The 20,600-nt window shown below is 39.0% G+C and overlaps 1 protein-coding gene across 1 annotated transcript; it reads right to left on the bottom strand.

Moving 5' to 3' along the window:
• Positions 1-719: 719 nt before the first annotated feature.
• On the bottom strand, positions 720-1,580 carry LOC123760801 (zinc finger protein 708-like). Its single transcript, XM_069328477.1, has one exon. It carries the CDS (start codon positions 1,578-1,580, stop codon positions 720-722), a length of 861 nt encoding a protein of 286 aa, XP_069184578.1.
• Between the last annotated feature and the right edge of the window lie 19,020 nt (positions 1,581-20,600).

Genomic DNA, 20,600 nt, shown 5'->3' with positions numbered 1-20,600 from the left:
ACCTGTTACAAGGGGTGACATCGATAGTAGGTATATAAAAAAACGGGCCTATTTGAATGCAACTTTGTGTCAAAATTTCAAAGCAATCGGTGAAGAACTTTCAGAGATTACAGCGTGTGTTGCTCTTACGTCCAAAAGATGGCGCTGTTTTTCAAAACAAAAGTATGTTTTTTTCCTGTCACAGGTGAAACATGTATATAGTAGATATAAAAAAGATGCGCGTATTCGAATGCAACGTTGTGTCAAATTTTCAAAACAATCGATAAAGAGGTTTCGAAGATTTCTCTCACATGAAAAAACAGTTTTTTGTTTAAACAAGTTTTAAAGTCGTGACATCAATATAATATGTACATAAAACCTGCTCGGATGCGAATGGAACATTGTGTGAAAATTTCAAAGCAATCGGTGAAGAACTTTCGGAGATTAGCGATGTCGTAGTTCAGTCGATTAAGGCAGCGTGTGGGATGCTCTCGGACGTAGGTTGAAATCCTCGTCACAGCCCTTGTGGATTTGTTCAAGAAATAGGTCTTATTTTTTATGTTTTTATGGAAACAATATCACCTAGAGTAGGAAGAAAAAGAACCTATGATATTTGAATAAAATTATATTTTTATTACTACCAAAATAATATATAAAATACATATAAATATAAAATACATAATTGTAAACATATTGTGCACTAAAATGTTATCTACATCAATTGAACTATATAAATCTTATCATAAACTGACCAAACTTGTATGCATAATCCTATGTGTTTTCATAGCTCCAAGTTGAATGAATCTTTTCCCACACTCTGGACACTCGTGGGGTTTTTCTCCAGTATGCACCATTCTGTGGTTCTTCAAATGCTCATTTCGAAAGAATCTTTTGCAACACTCTGGACACTCGTAAGGTTTCTCACCTGAATGCACTAACAAGTGTTTACCTATGTTGCTACGATCCCTGAAACTTTTCCCACACACATCACACCTGAAAGGATATTCTCCAGTATGCAGTAACATGTGATTAATTAGACTGCTACGACTGCTGAAACATTTTCCACACACATCACACCTAAGAGGTTTTTGACCTGTGTGCACCATCCTGTGTTTCTTCATAGTTCCAAGCGTACTGAATTTTTTCCCACACTCTAGGCACTCGTAAGGTTTATCTCCAGTATGCACCAACCTGTGGTTCTTCAAATGGTCATATCGAGAGAATCTTTTCCCACACTCTGGACACTCGTGGGGTTTCTCACCAGAGTGTACTAACATGTGCTTAATCATATTACTACGGTCATTGAAACTCTTCCCACACACATCACAGCTGAGAGGCTTTTCACCCGTGTGCATCATCTTGTGTTTATTTAAATATTCCATTCGGGTGAACGTTTTTCCGCACTCAAAACATTCGTGAGTTTTAACACCAGAATGTGCCATCCTGTGTCTATTCAGAGTTCCAGGTTGGCTGAAACTTTCACCACATTCGGGACACACGTGAGGTTTAAGACCAGTATGCACCATTTTGTGGTTCTCCATATTTCCAAGACGCCTAAATGTTTTCCCACACTCTTGACACTCATGGAGTTTATCACTCATATTAAATAGAGAGAATGAAGTGTTGGCAAATTCTGACGTGGGGAAGGAATCCTTCCGGAGGTAAAAGCTGAAAAATATATCAGAAAAGAAATTACAACTGTTCTCTTATTTCTCGCTCAAAACTACGTGATCCTAGGTGAGTTTGTTCTCGTATTTATGGTAGTCGTAAGATTGTAGGTGACGTGGTACCTGACTATGCTTAATCACAGGTATGTTGGGCAAACTGGATGAGGTGCATTTAATGATGACCAATGTTTTTTCAAATTGTAAGGAAATGCGGTTCACTTTACTTTATGTTCTATAAACTGAAAAGAATGTAAGACTAAAGCAAAACTGCAAAATGTTTACAGGCTATTCATGTTCGTGCCACCTCTTGAGTGGCTTAATCTTCATCTATCAATCAATAACAATGTCTATTGACCATTAAGAGATAGATCCAATTTGAACCCCCAAAACATATTCAATGTCTTATCTAAGCTTTAAAGATTTGTGTGACACAACATATATTATGTTTCCTGGACATTTATTTCATGAATTATATATTATTTACCCAATAGATATATATGGAAGTTGTCTCGTTTACCGCATGCTCTTTTCATAGTAGTTTCAATTATTATCTTCAAATAATATAAAACTTTAATAGTATGCCCATATATATATATTTCAAAGTATTGAGCATAGAATGACAAAGTCACACATCAGTTAGAAACCTTACATGTGAAGTGAGGTTGAAAAAGCTTAATTTACGTTCACTAGAACGATGAGGAGTTTAGGGTGATATTATTAAAGAGTACAGTTGGATGAATGCCTATAGCAAGGTAGTATTATTAATGGGTATTTTTAAGGTATTAAATACATCAACAGATGTATTGATGAAAGAATGGATATAAATTACATAAGACCTAAATGCAGATAACAGCAGAAGGTGTATTGGCTCATTTGAGGCAGCTCCTATTTATATACCCCCCAAACTCATTCATATATATGTCTAACCTACGCTTGAAACATAAGAACATAAGAACAAAGGTAACTGCAGAAGGCCTATTGGCCCATACGAGGCAGCTCCTATTCTATAACCACCCAATCCCACTCATATACTTGTCCAACCCGTGCTTGAAACAATCGAGGGACCCCACCTCCACAATGTTACGCGGCAATTGGTTCCACAAATCAACAACCCTGTTACTGAACCAGTATTTACCCAAGTCTTTCCTAAATCTAAACTTATCCAATTTATATCCATTGTTTCGTGTTCTGTCCTGTGTTGATACTTTTAATACCCTATTAATATCCCCCCGGTTATGTCCATTCATCCACTTGTAAACCTCTATCATGTCACCCCTAACTCTTCGCCTTTCCAGTGAATGCAACTTAAGCTTTGTTAATCTTTCTTCATATGAAAGATTTCTAATTTGGGGAATTAACTTAGTCATCCTACGCTGGACACGTTCAAGTGAATTTATATCCATTCTATAATATGGCGACCAAAACTGAACTGCATAATCTAAATGGGGCCTAACTAGAGCAAGATATAGCTTGAGAACCACACCAGGTGTCTTGTTACTAACGCTGCGATTAATAAATCCAAGTGTCCGATTTGCCTTATTACGAACATTTATGCATTGATCCTTTTGTTTTAAATTCTTACTAATCATAACTCCCAGATCCCTTTCGCAATCCGACTTCGCAATCACAACACCATCTAGCTCGTATCTTGTAACTCTATCATCATTACCTAACCTCAGAACTTTACATTTATCAGCATTAAACTGCATCTGCCAATCCTTTGACCATTTCAAAACCCTATCTAGATCAACTTGAAGTGATAGTGAGTCCTCCTCCGAATTAATTTCCCTACCGATTTTCGTATCATCGGCAAATTTGCAAATGTTGCTACTCAAACCTGAATCTAAATCATTTATATATATTATAAACAACAGAGGTCCCAGGACAGAGCCTTGAGGCACTCCACTTACAACATTTTCCCACTCTGACTTGATTCCATTTATACTAACTCTCTGTTTCCTTTGGTATAGCCATGCCCTAATCCAGCTTAATATAGCACCCCCAATACCATGAGACTCTATTTTTTTAATCAGTCTTTCATGTGGCACTGTATCAAAAGCTTTGCTAAAGTCAAGGTATACAACATCGCAATCCTTACCACTATCAACTGCCTCAACAATGCTAGAATAAAAAGATAACAAATTTGTTAAACATGAACGGCCATTTATAAAACCATGTTGCGACTCAATTATTAATTTATGTTTTTCAAGATGAAGACGAATTTTATTTGCTATTATAGATTCGAGTAACTTTCCCACAATAGACGTTAGGCTAATTGGTCGATAGTTAGACGCAAGTGATCTATCTCCTTTCTTAAAAACTGGTATCACATTAGCAACTTTCCAAAACTCTGGCACTCTGCCTGACTCTATTGATTTATTAAATATGGTTGACAGTGGGTCACAAAGCTCCTCTTTGCATTCTTTAAGCACCCTAGCAAACACTTCATCCGGCCCTGGGGATTTGTTTGGTTTGAGTTTTACTATTTGTTTAAGAACATCCTCCCTGGTAACTGCTAAACTCGTCAACCTGTCCTCGTCCCCACCCACATAGACTTGTTCGGCTGAAGGCATATTGTTAAGTTCCTCTTTAGTAAATACAGATACAAAATATTTATTAAAAATACTACTCATCTCTTCATCACTATCTGTTATTTGACCTGTCTCAGTTTTTAATGGACCTATCCTTTCCCTAGTCTTAGTACGATATAACTGAAAAAACCCTTTAGGATTTGTCTTTGCTTGCCCTGCTATGCGAACTTCATAGTTTCTTTTTGCTTTCCTTATCTCTTTTTTAACATTTCTAACCAGTTGTACGAATTCCTGTTCTAAAGTGACCTCCCCATTTTTAATCCTTTTGTACCAAGCTCTCTTTTTACCTATAAGGTTCTTCAAATTCTTTGTTATCCACTTTGGGTCATTAGTATACGATCTATTCAATTTGTATGGTATACTACGTTCCTGTGCTTTGTTTAGAATATTCTTAAATAAGTTATATATTGAATCCACATCGAAATCCCCATTTAAGTCACCTATCGCTGGGTTCATGTCTCGCTCCAAGACCGGCCCACACCCCATACCCAAGCCTTTCCAATCAATTTGACCCAAAAAATTTCTTAGGCTATTAAAATCAGCTTTTCGAAAATCTGGCACTTTAACAGAATTTTCTCCTACTGGTCTATTCCATTCTATGCTAAATCTGATTTCTTTGTGATCACTGCTCCCTAGCTCACTCCCTATTTCGATGTCATTAATTTGCGTTTCCCTGTTAGTTAACACTAAATCTAAAATATTATTTTCCCGTGTTGGTTCCTTAAAGTGTTGCGTAAGAAAGCAATCGTCAATTAATTCTAGAAAATCTTCTGCTTCACTATTCCCTGTTTTGTTCAACCAGTTTATTCCGCTAAAATTAAAGTCACCCATGACATAAATACTGTTAGATCTAGATGCTCTAGATATTTCATCCCATAGATGCTTTGCTTCCATTCTGTCTAAATTTGGTGGCCTATATATTACTCCTATTATAATATTATTAGCTTTTTCGTTTAATTCAATCCAAATAGTTTCTGTGTGTGGCTCTGTTTTGATTCCCTCTTTGAGACTACATTTCAAATTGTCCCTAACATATATGGCTACTCCACCTCCTCGTCTAATATATCTATCTGTGTGAAATAGTTTAAATCCATATATTTGATATTCAGCTAATAGTTCTCTATTTTCTACATTCATCCACGTTTCGGTAAGTGCAATAATATCTATTTTTTCTGTGCAGACAAGAGCATTTAATTCGTTAATTTTATTTCTTAGACTTCTACTGTTAGTGTAATATACCCTAAGTGAATTATTATTTTGCGGACCTTCTCTTTCCCTGATCGTTTTGCCAATTCCTTTCTCCCACAAACACATACTTTTATTACCTCCTTCCTCCAAATCAATTCCCATACCTCTATCTACTAACAGTTTAAACCCAAACAAACACCTCTAACCACTTCTTCTAGCGAGTTCGCAACAGCAACAACCCCAGCTCTCGATAGATGCACCCCATCACGAGCATACATTTCATTTCTTCCATAGAAGTGTTCCCAGTTGTCTATGAAAGATATTGCATTTGATTTGCAATATCTTTCCAGCCGGCAATTGACACCAAGTGCCCTCGATATCCATTCATTTCCCACTCCCTTTCTTGGAAGAATGCCACATATGATCGGGATTCCTCCCTTGCTCCTAACTAACTCTATGGCTGTTTTATACCTCTGAATCAGTTCCTCACTCCTGACTCGACCAACATCATTTCCTCCCACGCTAATGCAAATAATGGGATTGTTCCCATTACCAGCCATAATATCATTCATGTTGTTTATAAAACAACAAACAATCAAGGGATTCTTCTTCTATTATGTTAAGCAGTAATTAGTTCCACAACCCTGTTAAAGAACTAGTATTTACTCCAGATCTTTCTAAATAACAACGTATCCTATTTATCCCAATTGTTTTGTGTTCTGTCTTGTGTTGATACTTTTAATACCCTATTAATTCGAAGAATTACGGGTGACATGATAGAGATGTATAAGTCGATGAATGGTCATAACAGATGGGATATTAATAGGGTATTAAAGTATCAACACAAGACAGAACACGAAACAATGGATATAAATTAGACAAATTTAGATTTAGTAATGACATGGTTAAATGATTGGTCAGATGGGATACTTCTAATTTAGCTTCACCTGATAATTGACCTGGTAGATAAAAGAATTTACTACTCTTAGATAAAGATGGTTTTGAGTACACAAGGTTCACGAATATGTTCCAACCTTCGTCCCAATCTTCCTCATCTTTTCCTGAGAAAGTGCGTAAATTAAATGAAGGAAATCAAGTCCTTGTTCATAGCAATAATTAAGACGAAAGGCTGTAGCGTGGCCTGAGTTTGATCTTCGTAAATCACCAGATCAACCATAAATGTGTCTATTTCTGTTTCTGATAAACTGATGTAGTCAAGTTCAGCCACATATGTTGCTGTTTGGTGTTTAACTTGTTCAAATTTACCTGCAACTGCTTGATAATAGCTTTTCACTCAGCATAATCAACTGGAAATTGTTTTGGCAAATCATCAAATTTCTTTATCTCACTTGATCACAAATACTCACGTCATTCGTAATGAGAGGGTGTTAGCTGGAGCTCCGAATGTTGTAATATTATTATAGCAATAATGGAAGGTGTAGTGAAGGAACTACTTAAGAACATAGGAACAAGGTAACTGCAGAAGGCTTATTGTCAAATACGAAGCCGCTCCTTTCTATAACGACCCAAACCCATTCATAAAAATGTCCAACCCACGCTTGAAACAATCGAGGGACCCCACCTCTAACACGTTATGCGTAATAAGAACAAAGGTAACTGCAAAAGGCCAATTGGCCCATACGAGGCAGCTTCTATCTATAACCACCCAATCCCACTCATATACTTGTCCAACCCGCGCTTGAAACAATCGAGGGACCCCACCTCCACCACGTTACGCGGCAATTGGTTCCACAAATCAACAACCCTGTTACTGAACCAGTATTTACCCAAGTCTTTCCTAAATCTAGTCCTATCCAATTTATACCCATTGTTTCGTGTTCTGTCTTGCGCGGGTTTGACATGTATATGAATGGGGTTGGGGTGGTTATAATATATTATTATAACCATTATATTATTGTTGGGGTGGTTATACGAGGAGCTGCCTCGTATGGGCCAATAGGTCTTCTGAAGTTACCTTTGTTCTTATTGGCACCCAAGAACACAAGAACAAAGGCAAATGCAGAAGGCCTATTGGCCCATACGAGGCAGCTCCTATTTATAACCACCCAATCCCACTCATATACATGTCCAACCCGCGCTTGAAACAATTGAGGGACCCCACCTCCACAATGTTACGCGGCAATTGGTTCCAAAAATCAACAACCCTGTTACTGAACCAGTATTTACCCAAGTCTTTCCCAAATCTAAACTTATCCAATTTGTACCCATTGTTTCGTGTTCTGTCTTGTGTTGATACTTTTAATACCCTATTAATTTCCCCTTTGCTATGTCCATTCACCCACTTGTAAACCTCTATCATGTCACCCCTAACTCTTCGCCTTTCCAGTGAATGCAATTTAAGCTTTGTTAATCTTTCTTCATATGAAAGATTTCAATTTGGGGAATTAACTTAGTCATCCTACCCTTAATCTGTTTCCCCTATCTCTGGCACAAAACATTCTGTCTAAATACCTCACCTGGGAATTTCCCACAACCAAAATTCGCTTCGATTCTCCCTTTTCTTTTCGAACAGTTTGAGGGACCTGTGCTTCAATGCTCCTCGTTACTTTGTCTTTGCCTCCTCGTTGAACAAAACAACCATCCACTACTCTGGCATTCTGTCTGACTCTAATGATTTATTAAATATGGTAAACAATGGCTCGCAAAGCTCCTTTTTGCATTCTTTAAGCACCCTGGCAAACACTTCATCCGGCCCTGGGGACTTATTTGGGTTGAGTTTAACTATTTGTTTAATTACATTCTCCCTGGTAACTGCTAAACTAGTCAACCTGTCCTCGTCCCCACCCACATAGACTTGTTCGGCTGAAGGCATATTGTTAAGTTCCTCTTTAGTAAATACAGATACAAAATATTTATTAAAAATACTACTCATCTCTTCATCACTATCTGTTATTTGACCTGTCTCAGTTTTTAATGGACCTATCTTTTCCCTAATCTTTGTCCGGTATAACTGGAAAAAACCTTTAGGATTTGTCTTTGTTGTTGTGGGAGATTCCCAGGTGAGGTATTTAGACAGAACGTTTTGTGCCAGAGATAGGGGGAACAGATTAAGGGTTTGCTATCTGGGAGCTGGAATTGGTGATATTGTTGGAAACATGAATGATATTATGACGGGAAATGGAAACAAACCCATTATTTGTATTAGTGCAGGGGGTAATGATGTTGGACGAGTTGGACGAGTGAGGAACTAATACAGAGATTCTGCACAGCCATTGAATTAGTTAGGAGCAAGGGAAGAATCCCGATCATATGTGGCATTCTTCCAAGAAAGGGAGTGAGACATGAATGGATGTCGAGGGCACTTGGTATCAATTGCCGGCTGGAAAGATATTGCAAATCAAATGCAATATCTTTCATAGACAACTGGGAACACTTCTATGGAAGAAATGAAATGTATGCTCGTGATGGGGTGCATCTATCCAGGGATGGGGTTGTTGTTGTTGCGACCTCGTTGGAACTAGTGGTTAGAGGTGTTTGTTTGGGTTTAAACTGTTAGTAGATAGAGGTATGGGAATTGATTTGGAGGAAGGAGGTAATAAAAGTATGTGTTCGTGGGAGAAAGGAATTGGCAATATGATCAGGGAAAGAAATGGGCCTCAAAATAACAATTCACTTAGGGTATATTACACTAACAGTAGAAGTCTAAGAAATAAAATTAACGAATTAAATGCTCTTGTTTGCACAGAAAAAAATAGATATTATTGCACTTACCGAAACTTGGATGAATGTAGAAAATAGAGAACTATTAGCTGAATATCAAATAAATGAATTTAAACTATTTCACACAAATAGATATATTAGACGAGGAGGGGGAGTAGCCATATATGTTAGGGACAATTTGAAATGTAGTCTCAAAGAGGGAATCAAAACTGAGCCACACACAGAAACTATTTGGATAGAATTAAATAACGAAAAAGCAAATAATATTATAATAGGAGTTATATATAGGCTACCAAATTTAGACAGAATGGAAGCAAAGCATCTATTGGATTAAATATCTAGAGCATCTAGATCTAACAGTATTTACGTCATGAGTGACTTTAATTTTAGTGGAATAAACTGGTTGTACAAAACAGGGACTAGTGAAGCAGAAGATTTTCTAGAATTAATTGACGATTGCTTTCTTACGCAACACATTAAGGAACCAACGCGGGCATATAATATTTTAGATTTAGTGTTAACTAACAGGGAAACACAAATTAATGACATCGAAATAGGGAGTGAGCTAGGGAACAGTGATCACAAAGAAATCAGATTTAGCATAGAATGGAATAGACCTGTAGGAGAAAATTCTGTTAAAGTGCCAGATTTTCGAAAAGCTGATTTTAATACCCTAATTGATTGATAAAGATTAAGCCACCCAAGAGGTGGCACGGGCATGAATAGCCCGTAAGTGGTACAATTTTTTTTTCCCAGTGTTCTGAGGTCGCATTTAACCATCAAGCTGTTATCGTAAGGGAGGATACTGCTTCACAGTCTTTATGAGGGTGTCCAGCTGCTGGACACCTTTGTTGACCAGGAGAGTGGCTGTGTTGATGGCTTCAGGGTGGCCACTGCATGATTCAGGAACTCTTAAAGCTCTTCTAAGGTCATTGGTTGCTTCACATTAATAACCTAAGAATTTTTTGGGGTCAAATAGATTGGAAAGTCTTGGGTATGGGGTGTGGGCCGGTCTTTTAGCGAGACATGAACCCAGCGATAGGTGACGTTAAAAGGGATTTCGATGTGGATTTAATATATAACCTATGTAAGAATATTCTAAACAAAGCACAGGAACGTAGTATACCATACAAATTGAATAGATAGAATACTAATGACCCAAAGTGGATAACAAAGAATTTGAAGAACCTTATAGGTAAAAAGAGAGCTTGGTACAAAAGGATTAAAAATGGGGAGGTCACTTTAGAACAGGAATTCGTACAACTGGTTAGAAATGTTAAAAAAAAGATAAGGAAAACAAAAAGAAACTATGAAGTTCGCATAGCAGGGCAAGCAAAGACAAATCCTAAAGGGTTTATTCAGTTATATCGAACTAAGACTAGGGAAAGGATAGGTCCATTAAAAACTGAGACAGGTCAAATAACAGATAGTGATGAAGAGATGAGTAGTATTTTTATAAAATATTTTGTATCTGTATTTACTAAAGAGGAACTTAACAATATGCCTTCAGCTGAACAAGTCTATGTGGGTGGGGACGAGGACAGGTTGACGAGTTTAGCAGTTAAGAACATAAGAACAAAGGCAACTGCAGAAGGCCTATTGGTCCATACGAGGCAGCTCCTATTCTATAACCACCCAATCCCACTCATATACTTGTCCAACCCGCGCTTGAAACAATCGAGGGACCCCACCTCCACCACGTTACGCGGCAATTGGTTCCACAAATCTACAACCCTGTTACTGAACCAGTATTTACCCAAGTCTTTCCTAAATCTAAACTTATCCAATTTATACCTATTGTTTCGTGTTCTGTCTTGTGTTGATACTTTTAATACCCTATTAATATCCCCTTTGTTATGTCCATTCACCCACTTGTAAACTTCTATCATGTCACCCCTAACTCTTCGCCTTTCCAGTGCATGCAACTTAAGCTTTGTTAATCTTTCTTCATATGAAAGATTTCTAATTTGGGGAATTAACTTAGTCATCCTACGCTGGACACGTTCAAGTGAATTTATATTCATTCTATAATATGGCGACCAAAACTGAACTGCATAATCTAAATGGGGCCTAACTAGAGCAGGATATAGCTTGAGAACCACACCAGATGTCTTGTTACTAACGCTGCGATTAATAAATCCAAGTGTCCGATTTGCCTTATTACGAACATTTATGCATTGATCCTTTTGTTTTAAATTCTTACTAATCATAACTCCCAGATCCCTTTCGCAATCCGACTTCGCAATCTCAACACCATCTAGCTCGTATCTTGTAACTCTATCATCATTACCTAACCTCAGAACTTTACATTTATCAGCATTAAACTGCATCTGCCAATCCTTTGACCATTTCAAAACCCTATCTAGATCAACTTGAAGTGATAGTGAGTCCTCCTCCGAATTAATTTCCCTACCGATTTTCGTATCATCGGCAAATTTGCAAATGTTGCTACTCAATCCTTAATCTAAATCATTTATATATATTATAAACAACAGAGGTCCCAGGACAGAGCCCTGAGGCACCCCACTTACAACATTTTCCCACTCTGACTTGACTCCATTTATACTAACTCTCTGTTTCCTTTGGAATAGCCATGCCCTAATCCAAGTTAATATAGCACCCCCAATACCATGAGCTTCTAATTTATTAATTAGTCTTTCATGTGGCACTATATCAAAAGCTTTGCTAAAGTCAAGGTACACAACATCACAATCCTTACCACTATCAACTGCCTCAACTATGCTAGAATAAAAAGATAACAAATTTGTTAAACATTAACGGCCATTTATAAAACCATGTTGCGACTCAATTATTAATTTATGTTTTTCAAGATGAAGACGAATTTTATTTGCTATTATAGATTCGAGTATCCATGCTATAATACGGCGACCAAAACTGAACTGCATAATCTAAATGGGGCCTAACCAGAGCAAGATATAGCTTAAGAACCACACCAGGAGTCTTGTTACTAACGCTTCGATTAATAAATCCCAGTGTCCTATTCGCCTTATTACGAACATTCATGCATTGATCCTTTTGTTTTAAATTCTTACTAATCATAACTCACAGATCCCTTTCGCAATCCGACTTCGCATCTAGTTCGTATCTTGTAACTCTATCATCATTTCTAGCCTCAGAACTTTACATTTATCAGCATTAAACTGCATTTGCCAATCCTTTGACCATTTCAAAACCCTATCTAACTTGAAGTGATAGTGAGTCTTCCTCCGAATTAATTTCCCTACCGATTTTCGTATCATAAGAACATAAGAACAATGGCAACTGCAGAAGGCCTATTGGCCCATACGAGGCAGCTCCTATTTATAACCACCCAATCCCACTCATATACTTGTCCAACCTGCGCTTGAAACAATCGAGGGACCCCATCAGGGGGTCCGCCTGATGGGGTCCGCCTGACAGGACTACTCGACGCCTCACCGAGCCACAGTGGGGTCGTCTCTCCGTTTCTTCCCTGTCCTCATCCGCCTCACAGGACTCTCTCGACGCCTCACCCTGCCACGGTGGGTCGTCTCACCGGTCTGTCTCTGTGTCTCATCAGGGACGGATCCTAGCCCGCCTTTTGAAGCCGAATCTCCGTTTTCGGCGACCCACCTTAACACCCCTCCTCCCGTTACCCATCCAGAGCCCAACCCCACCCCCTACCCCCCCCCCTACCCCCACCCCCTACCCCCACCCCCTACCCCCACCAACACCGCAAGTCGTCGTCTCTCCTTTTCCTCCCTGCCCTCAGCATAAGAACATAAGAACATAAGAACAAAGGCAACTGCAGAAGGCCTGTTGGCCCATACGAGGCAGCTCCTATTTATAACCACCCAATCCCACTCATATACATGTCCAACCCATGCTTGAAACAATCGAGGGACCCCACTTAAGAACATAAGAACAAAGGTAACTGCAGAAGGCCTATTGGCCCATACGAGGCAGCTCCTATTCTATAACCACCCAATCCCACTCATATACTTGTCCAACCCGTGCTTGAAACAATCGAGGGACCCCACCTCCACAATGTTACGCGGCAATTGGTTCCACAAATCAACAACCCTGTTACTGAACCAGTATTTACCCAAGTCTTTCCTAAATCTAAACTTATCCAATTTATATCCATTGTTTCGTGTTCTGTCCTGTGTTGATACTTTTAATACCCTATTAATATCCCCCCGGTTATGTCCATTCATCCACTTGTAAACCTCTATCATGTCACCCCTAACTCTTCGCCTTTCCAGTGAATGCAACTTAAGCTTTGTTAATCTTTCTTCATATGAAAGATTTCTAATTTGGGGAATTAACTTAGTCATCCTACGCTGGACACGTTCAAGTGAATTTATATCCATTCTATAATATGGCGACCAAAACTGAACTGCATAATCTAAATGGGGCCTAACTAGAGCAAGATATAGCTTGAGAACCACACCAGGTGTCTTGTTACTAACGCTGCGATTAATAAATCCAAGTGTCCGATTTGCCTTATTACGAACATTTATGCATTGATCCTTTTGTTTTAAATTCTTACTAATCATAACTCCCAGATCCCTTTCGCAATCCGACTTCGCAATCACAACACCATCTAGCTCGTATCTTGTAACTCTATCATCATTACCTAACCTCAGAACTTTACATTTATCAGCATTAAACTGCATCTGCCAATCCTTTGACCATTTCAAAACCCTATCTAGATCAACTTGAAGTGATAGTCCTGTCAGCCACTTGACAGGACTACTCGACGGCTCACCGAGCCATAGGGAGTGAGCTAGGGAACAGTGATCATAAAGAAATCAGATTTAGCATTGAATGGAATAGATCTGTAGGAGAAAATTCTGTGAAAGTGCCTGATTTTCGTAAAGCTGATTTCAATAGCCTAAGAAATTTTTTGGGTCAAATAGATTGGAAAGTCTTGGGTATGGAATGTGGGCCCGTATTGGAGCTAGACGTGAATCCAGCGATAGGTGACATAAAAGGGGTTTTCGATGTGGATTCAAAATATAACCTTTTTAAAAATATTCTAAGCATATTAAGCCCAGGAAGGTAGTACACCATATAAATTGAATAGATAGAATACTAATGATCCAAAGTGGATAACAAAGGATCTGAAGAACCTTATAGGTAGAAAGAGAACGTGGTACAAAAGGATTAAGTATGGGTAAGTCAGTTTAGAACAGGAATTCGTACAACTGGTTAGAAGTACTAAAAAAGAGATAAGGAAAGGAAAAAGAAACTATGAAGTTCGCATAGCAGAGCAAGCGAAGACAAATCCAAAAGGGGTTTTCCAGTTATACCGGACAAAGATTAGGGAAAGGATAGGTCCATTAAAAACTGAGACAGGTCAAATAACAAATAGTGATGAAGTGATGAGTAGTATTTTTAATAAATATTTTATATCTGTATTTACTGAAGAGGAACCTAACAATATGCCTTTAGCCTAACAAGTCTATGTGGGTGGAGACGAGGACAGGTTGACTAGTTAAGCAGTTACTAGGGAGGACGTAATTAAACAAATAGTAAAACTAAAACCAAACAAATCCCCAGGGCCGGATGAAGTATTTGCCAGGGTGCTTAAAGAATACAAAGAGGAGCTTCGCGACCCTCTGTCTACCATATTTAACAAATCAATAGAGTCAGGCAGAGTGCCATAATTATGGAAAGTTGTTAATGTGATACCAGTTTTTAAGAAAGGAGATAGATCACTTGCGTCAAACTATCGGCCAATTAACTTAACGTCTATTGTGGGAGAGTTACTTGAATCGATAATTGCAAATAAAATTCGTCTTTATCTTGAAAAACATAAATTAATAATTGAGTCGCAACATGGTTTTATAAATGGCCGTTCATGTTTAACAAATTTGTTATCTTTTTATTCTAGCATAGTTGAGGCAGTTGATAGTGGTAAGGAGTGTGATGTTGTGTACCTTGACTTTAGCAAAGCTTTTGATACAGTGCCACATGAAAGACTGATTAAAAAGATAGAGGCTCATGGTATTGGGGGTGCTATATTAAGCTGGATTAGGGCATGGCTATACCAAAGGAAACAGAGTTAGTATAAATGGAGTCAAACATCGGGAAGAAACGAAGGAGGAGACCAATATTAACAACACCTCGTCGTGGAAAGTCGTTAAGGACAGGGGTCTTGTTTTCTCACGATATGTGATTTGGCCTTCAAATCTCAGAATTTGTCAAATTTTGCATTTTTAAGCACGTTTTCTTTAATAAGACCTTGACAAGGCCATCTACAGACGCCCTAAGGACGACAAATTCATTTGCCGTGTTGGAAGACGAGTGCTGTGGTGAGCCTGCAGTTCACTCAATACGGAAATCAACGAAGAGCAATGAAGCACAGGCCCCTCAAAGTGCTCAGAAAGTTAAGGAGGTACCTAAACTAATTTTGGTTGTCGGAGATTCCCAGGTAAGGTATTTAGACATGACGTTTTGTGCCAGAGATAGGGGGAACAGGTTAAGGATCTGCTATCCGGGAGCTGGAATTGGAGATATTGTTGACAACATGAAAAGATATTATGACGGGAAATGGGAACAAACCCATTATTTGTATTAGTGCAAGGGGTAATGAAGTTGGACGAGTTAGGAGTGAGGAACTGATAAAGAAATTTAACAAAGCCAAAGAATTAGTTAGGAGCAAGGGAGCAATCCCGATCATATGTGGCATTCTTCCGAGAAAGAGCGTTGGGAATGAATGGTTGTCGAGTGCACTTGGTGCCAATGACCGGCTGTAAAGTTATTGCAAATCAAATGCAATATCTTTCATAGACAACTGGGAACACTTCTATGGAAGAAATGAAATGTATGCTCGTGATAGGGTGCATCTATCGAGGGCTGGGGTTGTTGCTGTTGCGAACTCGTTGGAATCAGTGGTTAGAGACATTTTTTGGGGTTTAAACTGTTAGTAGATAATGGTATGGGAATTGATAGGGAGGAAAGAGGTAATAAAAATATGTTTGTTGGAGAAACAAATTGGCAAAATGATCAGGGCAAGAGAAGGGCAGCAAAATAACAATTCACACTAACAGTAGAAGTCTAAGAAACAAAATAAACGAGTTAAATGCTCTTGTCTGTACAGAAAAAATAGATATTATTGCACTTACCGAAACGTGGATGAATGTAGAAAATAGAGAACTATTAGCTGAATATCAAATAAATGATTTTAAACTATTTCACAAAGATAGATATATTAGACGAGGACGGGGAGTAGGCATATATGTTAGGGACAATATGAAATGTAGTCTCAAAGAGGGAATCAAAACTGAGCCACACACAGAAACTATTTGGATAGAATTAAACGAAAAAGACAATAATATTATAATAGGAGTTATATATAGGCCACCAAATTTAGACAGAATGGAAGCAAAGCATCTATGGGATGAAATATCTAGAGCATCTAACAGTATTTATGTTACGGGTGACTTTAATTTTAGTGGAATAAACTGAGTGAACAAAACAGGGAATAATAAAGCAGAAGATTTTCTAAAATTAATTGACGATTCCTTTCTTACACAACATATTAAGGAACCAACGCGGGGAAATAATATTTTAGATTTAATGTTAACTAACAGGGAAACACAAATTAAAGACATGGAAATAGGGAGTGAGCTAGGGAACAGTGATCATAAAGAAATCAGATTTAGCATAGAATGAAATAGATCTGCAGGAGAAAATTCTGTTAAAGTGCCTGATTTTCGAAAAGCTGATTTCAATAGCCTAAGAAATTTTTTGGGTCAATAGATTGGAATATCTTGGGGATGGGGTGTGGGCTAGACGTAAACCCAGCGACAGGTGACGGAAAAGGGGAATTCGATGTGGATTCAAAATATAACCTTTTTAAAAATATTCTAAGCAAAGCCCAGGAATGTAGTATACAATATAAATTGAATAGATCGAATACTAATGATCCAAAGTGGGTAACAAAGGATCTGAAGAACCTTATAGGTTAAAAGAGAGCGTGGTACAAAAGGATTAGGAATTGCGAGGTTAGTTTAGAACAGGAATTCGTACAACAGGTCAGAAATGTTAAAAAAAGAGATAAGGAAAGCAAAAAGAAACTACGAAGTTCGCATAACAGGGCAAGCGAAGACAAATCCTAAAGGGTTTTTTCAGTTATATCGAACTAAGACTAGGAAAAGGATAGGTCAATTAAAAACTGAGACAGGTCAAATAATGGATAATGACGAGGAGATGAGTAGTATTTTTAATAAATATTTTATATCTGTATTTACTAAAGAGGAACTTAACAATATGCCTTCAGCCGAACAAGTCTATGTGGGTGGGGACGAGGACAGGTGGACTAGTTAAGCAGTTACCAGGGAGGATGTAATTAAACAAATAGTAAAACTAAAATCAAACAAATCCCCAGGGCCGGATGAAGTGTTTGCCAGGGTGCTTAAAGAATGCAAAGAGGAGCTTTACGAGCTACATTCTACCATATTTAATAAATGAATAAGGTTAGGTAGAGCGCCAGAGTCATGGAAGTTAGCTAATGTGGTACCAATTTTTAAGAAAGGAGATAGATCACTTGCGTCAAACTATCGGCCAATTAGCTTAACGTCTATTGTGGGAAAGTTACTTGAATCGATAATTGCAAATACAATTCGTCATCATCTTGAAAAACATAAATTTATAAATGAGTCGCAACATGGTTTTACAAATGGCCGTTCATTTTTAAGAAATTTGCTATCTTTTTATTCCAGCATAGTTGAGGCAGTTGATAGTGGTAAGGATTGTGATGTTGTGTACCTTGACTTTAGCAAAGCTATTGATATAGTCCCACTTGAAAAACTGATTAGAAAAATCGAGGCTCATGGTACTGGGTGTGCTATATTAAGTTAGATTAGGCCATGGCTATTCCAAAGGAAACAGAGTTAGTATAAATGGAGTTAAGTCAGAGTGGGATAATGTTGTTAGTGGAGTGCCTCAAGATTCTGTCCTGGGACCTCTGTTGTTTATAATATATATATATATTGTGACGGGAAAGTGTTGGAGTGTAGATGTTCGGCAGTCCTCCAATGGCAGGTGTCAATGCCAAGTCACACTTACAAAAAAAAAATAGACTGCTTGTCTGTTTTCTGTCTGTCTGTGGTAAAGTAAGGGAAGACACGCAAAACACAAATTATGAACAATGAAACTTTAATTAATAAACAAATTATAAACAAAGACAATCTCTTGGCAATGTACAGTGTAAAAGAACAAGTCAAAAACAATATAACATAAATGAATAATAGGGATGAAGTTACTCTACAATAATATAACGTTTAAAAGTGAAAAATAATTAGGTGCTGAGAATATTAGCGCTAGCTGAGAAACATCCAGCTGATACACAGCGTATATCCGTTAGTTGTTCACTGCTTGAGAGCACAATGATATTCTGACTTCAATGGCTGGATCAAGCCCAGACATTTACTCAGGTAGAGGGCGCTGAGGTGCAGTGTGCAGTCGGCGAGTCACCAATCAGGAGCAGGCAGGCTGGGAAGGGTAGTTGGCTGGTTGATGACGAGCCAGCGTGGAGGGAGTGGAGTAGGGGGGTGAGTTTTGGGTACGTTTTGCCTCCTGGTCAAAACATTTTGTGCTAGTGGTAGACGTATCTTGAAGGTAGCATCTTAATCTTGTGTAAAATACGTAACTTAATGTAGAGAAGAGCAGGCTCAATCTCTCTTTAAAGAGATTATCGTCACAACTCTCCCCTGAAGCCTGCACTTACGGTTGAAGTTACGTCTTCAGGTGGTAGAGTAGTAGGTTGAGTTGTCTCTACTTCATAAATTCTGGCGAGGGCGTCTGCTATGATGTTGTCAGAGCCTTTGATGTAGAAGATCTCTAGATTGAAATTCTGCAGATATAAAGCCTATCGTAGAAGCCGTTGATTGTTGAATTGGGCTTGCTGCAGGAAGCGTAGGGGATTGTGGTCCGAGTAGATGTGGTAGACCGAGCACCTTGCAGGTTTAATTCAAAGTGCTGCAAGTTCAGGACAATGGAGAGTAGCTCCTTTTTGATCGTGCTGTAATTCTTCTGGTGTGTTTTTAACTTGTAGCTGTAGTAGCTAACAGGTAAAACATCCTCGCCTCGTTGTTGCATCAGGACACCCCCGATGCCGGTACCACTGGCGTCGACATGGAGGATGAAAGGCTTCGTGATATCTGGCGAAGCGAGAATAGGATTAGAACAGAGCAGGAATTTAAGTTGTTCAAAAGCAATGGTCTGCCGAATGGTCCAATTATACCGTTGCTTTGGGCTGGTTAAAGTGATCAAAGGTGTCGCCACCGTACAAAAATTCTTCACAAACCTACGGTAGTAGGAGGCAAGACCAAGGAAGCGCAGGAGCTGCTTCCTGGTGGTAGGCTGTGGCTAATACTGGATGGCTTGGGTATGTATGTTTAAAGGAGCTATGCTGCCACTCCCTATCTCATGGCCAAGATAACGCACTTTACCTTTGGCAAAGGTGGACTTGCCCAAGTTGATGGTGAGGCCGGCTGTCAGGAGCTTGGCAAACAATCGTTGAAGCTGGAGCAGATGTTCGCTCCAGGTGTTGGTTGCCACAACGATGTCATCCAAGTAGGCGTAGGTGTTATCTAAGCCCTGGATGATGCGGTTGACAGCTCGCTGGAAGGTGGCCGGGGCATTACATAGTCCAAATGGAAGGCGTTCGTATCTGTAAAGGCCAAAGGGAGTGGGAAAGGCAGATATTTCCTTAGCTCGCTCTGTCAAACATACTTGGTAGCATCCCTTGAGCAAGTCTAACTTTGATAGATTCCGAGCTTTACCAATGGCGTCAAGGATGTCATCTATTCTAGGTAATTGATAAGCATCCTTGATAGTCACAAGATTCAATTTTCGGTAATCAGTACACAACTTCACTTTACCTTGCGGTTTCGGCACCAAGATGCAGGGTGAGGCCCAAAGGGACTCACAAGGGGTGGCCAGCCCATGATCCAGGAGGTACTGTACCTCAGCACGCATGACTTCCTTTTTACTCGGGCTGATTCTGTAGAAAGGTTGCGAATCGGCCAGGTGTCAGGGAGTAGCAGGATGTCGTGCTGAACCACATTACACTCCTGTAGATCATCGCTGAACAACTTCTGATGTTCCTTGAACATTCTGATGAGAGGAGCACTATTACTGTCCTGCAAATAGGTATGAAGATCATTAAGGATTTCCGAGTTGGAAGGCACTGACTCAGTGTTAGTGCTTTCGGGAGGAGAAGCAGGGAAGGTCTCACTGTGGAGGTGTGGACCTTTAAAGGTGGATAATGATACCAACACAGTAGGGGGAGTACCTTGATACTGCTTCAGGAGGTTGACGTGGCACAACTGGGTCTTCCGCCGCCTATCTGGAGTCTCAAGAACGTAGTTGTGATTGTTCCTGCACTCCTTGATGCGGTAACGTCCTGAAAACTTGTTTTGCAATGGAGAACCTGGGATAGGAAAATATGCCAACACGAAGTCTCCTGGTTTAAATTTCCTTAGATTAAATTTCCTGCGTT

The sequence above is a fragment of the Procambarus clarkii genome, chromosome 21, assembly GCF_040958095.1.
Source record: "Procambarus clarkii isolate CNS0578487 chromosome 21, FALCON_Pclarkii_2.0, whole genome shotgun sequence".
In the NCBI taxonomy this organism is placed as follows: Eukaryota; Metazoa; Arthropoda; class Malacostraca; order Decapoda; family Cambaridae; genus Procambarus; species Procambarus clarkii.
The sequence above is the reverse complement of the archived record's forward strand: the minus strand, read 5'-3'. Positions and strand labels throughout refer to the sequence as shown.